The 6,000-nt window shown below is 51.2% G+C and overlaps 1 protein-coding gene across 1 annotated transcript in view; it reads right to left on the reverse strand.

The window, feature by feature from the left end:
- The window catches only part of GALNT14 (polypeptide N-acetylgalactosaminyltransferase 14), a 96,071-nt gene extending 93,664 nt beyond the window's left edge, over positions 1-2,407 (reverse strand). Inside the window, exon 1 of the mRNA XM_017812894.1 lies at positions 2,229-2,407. Within this exon, the coding sequence (XP_017668383.1) occupies positions 2,229-2,357 (129 nt within the window). The 5' untranslated portion in view covers positions 2,358-2,407. The remainder of the gene's footprint in view (positions 1-2,228) is intronic.
- Positions 2,408-6,000: the final 3,593 nt, after the last annotated feature.

Here is a 6,000-nt window from a genome sequence, read left to right on the forward strand (position 1 = left end):
GCAGTGGGGGGGGGGGAACATGTTGGAAAACGCTGCCAGGGAAGTTTATGTGGATTTGCTCTGTGGCAATGTTTGCACTGCTGTTAGCAACTTCCACCTCCTCTTCTTTCTCTACGAATTTGGGAGGACAACTCTTTAACTGCTCAAGTTTTCATCTGTGGCAGCCAGTCCCGCCAGCCAGGGCAATGGGACACACCACTAGGCTCCCCTCTGGACTGCAGCATCCCTGTCTCTCCTACCCAAGTCAGCTCTGCAGCCTTTCAGAGGTGTTAACTGGAGTGACACCACATCCCCATGCTCATAAGCAACTTACAAGTCATACTGCTCAAAAACAGTTTCCAAAGCCAAAAAATGCAATGCATTAAAAAACAAAAAAGAATCTGCACTCTATGGATCTCAAGGGGATGCGAGTGTTTTGATGGAAAATTCAGAAGAAATGAAGGAGAGGCAATTTAAGCAGTCAAATTGCTGGAGTTATGGCAACTTGGCAGTTGCAGCTTCGAAACTCAGGGCCTGATCCTGTCTGATGGGAGAAGTTCACTTCACCTACTGCAGGGGCCAAGACCGGCCCCTAAGAGCATAAGCAACCTGCACCCTGAGGTCGGGGGAGCTTCGAGTGGGAGCAGAGTCAAATGGGCTGCAAAATGGCAGCAATTCAGCTGCAGCTGGTACTAACCAAGAAGCAAGGTTCATTTCAAGGAGAATATAGGAGCCCCCCATCATATAGGGGAGGTCTTCTTTTGCAATTTTTAAGAATGCAGTTCTGATAGAAACCTACTGATGCCAAAGCCTAGTTACAGTTAAGAAAGCACTTGTCCTCTAGCTCTGCTTTCAGTGACTTATTGCCTTTCCCCCGCTTAAATAAATAAATAAATTTATATATTATTATTTATTTTTGGGGCCTGAAATTGCATAGATTCATTCCCCTCTGCTAGGATTGAAAGATTTCCGAAAGGCTGAAAAAACCCTCTTCAATCATTTTTATTTAAAAAACATGGAAAACCAATAATTCCTCAGGATGAAAAATCAAAGTAAGCTTTATGAGTTCTGACTTTTTTTTCCAATCAGGTCGTTAATTCAGTTGCAGAGGTGACAGACACATATAGGAGACTCTACAAAGATGTGGCGAACACTTATAGCTGTCACAAGTCACGGGCCGAATGCTGTTGGGTGTCACTGGTGCAAAAAGGGGGCTGGGGGCTCGCACTCTGCCACAGTAACCCTAATCTCAGAGTATTTTCAGGATCTGGGCTCTAACCCAGATTAACTAATTCAAGATTTACACAGTACAACTAAGAGCAGCATTTAATCCTTGTCCTTTGGAAAGTTAACCCTCGGCTAAGCCCCAGCAGCTCTCAGCGGTTGGGAGAGAACATAGGACCTGCAGAGGACAAGGGACCTCGTTCAGCCGAAGCTGCTCGCAGGTCCCCTGCTTTTCACAGCGTTTGGGCAGCAAAACTCCTCTGATGCACTCGCTGTGTCGAGCGAGATGCTCTTCTCATCTCTCCCGTGCTGTCATTCCGGTGCACTCCGGGGACTCAAACATGACATAGAAAGGCGCGATTGCAAACGCACCCTCTTTCCACCCAGGCTGGGACTCACAGGGCAGCATTCTGCCCGTGTCTAGTCTTCCATCACAACCAGCCACGAAAAGCCGCAGCGGTTTAACCGGACTCGGCCAGCCCGTGTACCCCAACCACGGACCACCTGAGTGCTCGCCGTCTGCTCCCCTCTCGTTTCAGCCCGGGGACAGGATCGAGCCCTTCGTCTTTGGGGCAGAGCTCGGAAACACGGCATGACCCACAGGGTAGAGGAGTCGCCGGTTCCCCACCCCACCCGTGAACAAACCACGCGTTTCGTTTTCTTGGGGCGCGCCGGTGTCCCCGCTCCCCAGGGTCCGGAGCGAGGGATGCTCGAAGTTGGCGGCGGGGCAGAGGGTCGGCACCGCCGGCGGCACCCGCGGCCGGGGGAGCCCCGACAGCCCCCGGTGGAGCGGGGCGGGAGGGCGGCTGGGGCAGACGGGGGGAGGGAGGGAGGGCACGACCGGGAGGGTATGGAAAGGGCCAGACCGCCCCCCCACGCCGCACAGGCACAGAGCCGGCACCAAACTTTAAGGGGAGCGCGATGGGGTCCCGAAAACCGCTGGGAACTTCTTCCCCGGGCAGCGGCGGCGTCGCGCCCAAGTCCCGCCGGAGCAGCCCCGGCCCCGCCGCCCCTTCCTTTCTTACCTCCGGCGTGTGTCCCTCGGGCTCCGTCGCCTCCAACTTCCTCCGCGCCCCGAAGAAGAAGAGGAGGAGGGCGGCGAGCCAGAGCACCCCCATCAGAGACAGCGCCAGCCGCCGCGTCGGCCGCCTCATCCTCGGAGGAGGGAAAAGTCCGGCGGGGGGACAGGGAGGAGGCAAGAGGGAGCCGCGGGCGCCTCCGGGGGCAGCGGGAGCGGGGCTAGTCGGGGAGGAGGGTCTCGCCCGCCCGCCTCGAAGCCGACGATGCGAGTCCCGGGCTGTGCATGCTCTGCAGGGGAGGGGAGGGGAGGAGGAACAGGAGGAGGAGGCGCCGGGAGGAGGGGGGGCTGGAGCTGGAGCCGCTCGCCGGGGAAAGGTGCGGCGCGCAGACCGGCGGGCTGGTACCCCGGGGGAACCGCGGGTCAGCCGCTGCCCTGTCCGCTCCCTGTCCGGGAGGCAGCTCCCGGGGACGGAGACACGGAGCCGGGGGGGAAAGATGTGTGTGTGGGGGGGATGTGTGTGTATAATCGGGGACGCCCATCTCTCTCCCACGCACCGTGAGTGGGTCCGGGCCACTTCCACGCGAAAGGATGCGCGGGGCTGGGCTGCGCCGCGCCGCTGCGAAGTTGGCCCAGGTCGGTCGGGGTCCCCGTCCCGGTCGTCGCCCGGCTCCGGGGCGAGGGGAGGCCACCGTTCAACAACACACAGAGGAGGCTCAGACATGATGGGAAGATTAATTTAACCAATTGAAACAGCAGGGGGATTTCAGGTAGGTGGAATTTAATTACTGGATTTGGAAGAGACGATGTGAGTCTCCGGAGCTGTCAAGAACACTTAAAAAATAAAATCATAATCATCAGCTATTGGTATGCCAGCAGCAGCTTGGCGCCAGGCCGTGGTCTCCTTCAGGAATGGCCCTCAGCTGTCATCCCTGTCCCATGGGATGTTCCTTGCTGGCTCCATACACAGCCCCAGCACAGCAGGCCTGTCCACACAGGGCAGCCAAAGTGGGAATTACGGACCTTGCTAAGGGGAAAAAAACACCACCACCACAACAGAGTAGGACTTCAGAAACGAGTTGCCTCATGCAGCTATCCCTGCTCACCTGCCTGACACTGCTCTTCGGATCTTACCACTGACAAGTATTGCACAAGCTGAGCAAAGCCTTGCAGAAGACATTAGAGAATAAATTAAGTATTGGAGCAGATGTGAGTCATTCATGTTAGTACAAAAACTATAGAACAAACCCCATAAAAACAGGAAACCATGCATAAAGTAACATATGGAATGAAATGGAGATAAGATGTCAAATGCTGGAAAGTCCGATGCACATGTTGTAAACAACCTCTCCTATGCATTTCCCACACACTCCTCCTGGTTTTATTATTTCCTGCAGTTGTTTTCTGTCACTTGCTAATTTATCATTTGTGATCTTCATCCTCTGTCCTCCTCTGATTTATTTCCAGGGCTCCATAAGCCCTTCTCCCCTAACATAATCCATGCCTCTCAGGCCCAACATTCGCCTCTCAGGCCCAGAAAGATGCCCAGATAAAAATTTCATTAGCATCCACAAGAAGGGACATTTCTCTTTCTTTGTTTTAAAGCTGTGTGACTTTGAAACACCTTTACCAGAATGAGGAAATCCAGGTCTAGCAGACAGGCTTAGGCTGAACTTTGTTTTACAGCACTGGCAGTAGCGCAGCCAGGCAGAAGCAGAATAAACCAGGTGGGAAGAGAGCAGAAAACCCTCATGCCCTGCTGAGCCACCAGCCTGATGCCGCATGGGAAGCCCACATCAACCTGAAAATGCAACCTGTTCCCATGGTTCACTTGTTGTGCTGATTAATGTTCCTCAGCCCCACATTCAGGGTAGTTGGACCATCACACTCTGCCACCATGAGACATCTCTGCTCAACCTAGTTAGGACCTACAGGGGCTGCTCTGTTCCCCAAACTGTTGCCTTACACTTTCTCCTAACAGCTAAAGTGGAACACCTGAGCAGCTTTCAGCAGCTGAGGCACATCAGTGGTGCTTTTCACGTAGTTTGTAGTTGTCTTCTTACCTTGTGCCCACCTCAGCTATTGGTCAGACTGGTTGTTGCCTCTCACGTATCTCCTTTGGCTCAGGAATGGCTTTCTGACCAAAAAGATCATCTTGCCACAAGTAGAAAATAGCCACTGGTGTTTTCCTGGCCTGGGACAAAGCGACCTTGGCTGCTGTTACTCAGTGTTCCCCCAGCACATTTGCAGAGGGTGCTGAGCTTTTCCTAGCAGACCTCCCTCTGTGCTAGGAGAGCTTTTCCAGATAAAGGCACCTGGAGGGTGTTATCATTCAAAGCTGGATTAAAAACCTTGTCTTTTTTGTAGGTCAGACTTTTAGTGGAAGTTATGAAAAAATATAGGGGGGAAGTATAGAAAATATCAGGGAAATACATTACAAATTAGATTACAGGTAAGGTAATAAATAGGACATACCTGACAAAAATGCAATCAGATAATAGTTTCTTATTACCTTGAGAAACAACTCCCTCTGCTGAGGGAAAGCTTCACTGGCAGGGTTTGGTGCCATGATGGATAGCCTGCTGTGCCCGGCAGAGAATGGGAAAAGGCCTGGCGCTTACCTGCCGGCACTGCTGCCACTCCAGCAAGGAGGGGGATACTGAACAAATCCCCACTCCATGCAGGTGTCCCATGATGAGGCAAGAGATTCAAGGAGCTCTAGTAATACATACTGTCTCCAAGGAAGTGTATTCCTCCTGACTGTGTGCCTGCGTTCTGAGACAGATAGTATATCAAGCAGATGATGGTAACAGCTATTTAACCAAGAATAAGGCAAGAATACAAATCTGTAGGTTCAGAGTTGTTTGAAGTCATAGACTTTCAGAGACTCATATAAAAATCCTACCGTAATTGCATTAAAAACATGGTAATAAAAAAATCATCTCTTGTATTATTGACCCATATCTTTCCCATTTTTCTAATTTTTCATCTGCCAATCTCAGATGTTCCACAAGTGAGGTCCATAATATATTACCTGTTTTCAACAGAGAAGAATTTAGGGGCAGTACAGACAGAGGCAGAAAAAAACAGTCTAAGAAATGGGCGGTTAGCATTTGTTGGTATCAGCATTGAAAAGCTGATGAAAGTGATTGTTTCATGAAAGCAAAAATAGGAAATAATTTCTGAGTGGAAAGGGGACTCTTCACAATCACAGCTTCAGGTGATGGCCCTTTGGGGTCCTCTGAGGAAAGGGTGGTAGGGGAAAGTAGCTCTCCTTGCTATTTCAAGGGCACCTGTAAAGAACATTTCAAGGGAATCTAATCTCACCAAGTCTACAAACCAGCTTGCCAGTGCTTCAGTGCAGTTTTTACTAGGAATACTCCTGAGTTTGAGTTTGGTTCACATCTGATACACCATCCATGGAGAAAAAACATGCTTCTTTTTCAAGAGGATCACAACTACTTCTGTGGTTTGTTCTGGGAAAGTCGAAACAGGCTTAAACATATACATTCAGGAAATGGTCAGAGAAAAGGATCAAAATCTACCCAGAGCTGGGATGCTGAGGAGTCAACTGAAGGTGGAGCACGCTTGCTGAGTTCTGGCTGAAAAGGGGCTTATAGGACATGGAGCTCCACTGCCAGGGGAGGATCTGGTGTAGTCAGTGATTTGGGGCACCCCAGCTCTCACTGCTGTTCACGGCAGTGCACCCTCCCCAAGAAGAGGTGCTGCTTGCAGTAGCAGATATATCAGAAAGAATATGTTTGTTTGCAAAAAAGAGA

Source organism: Lepidothrix coronata, unplaced genomic scaffold (assembly GCF_001604755.1).
Source record: "Lepidothrix coronata isolate B3197 unplaced genomic scaffold, Lepidothrix_coronata-1.0 Scaffold38, whole genome shotgun sequence".
NCBI lineage: Eukaryota > Metazoa > Chordata > Aves > Passeriformes > Pipridae > Lepidothrix > Lepidothrix coronata.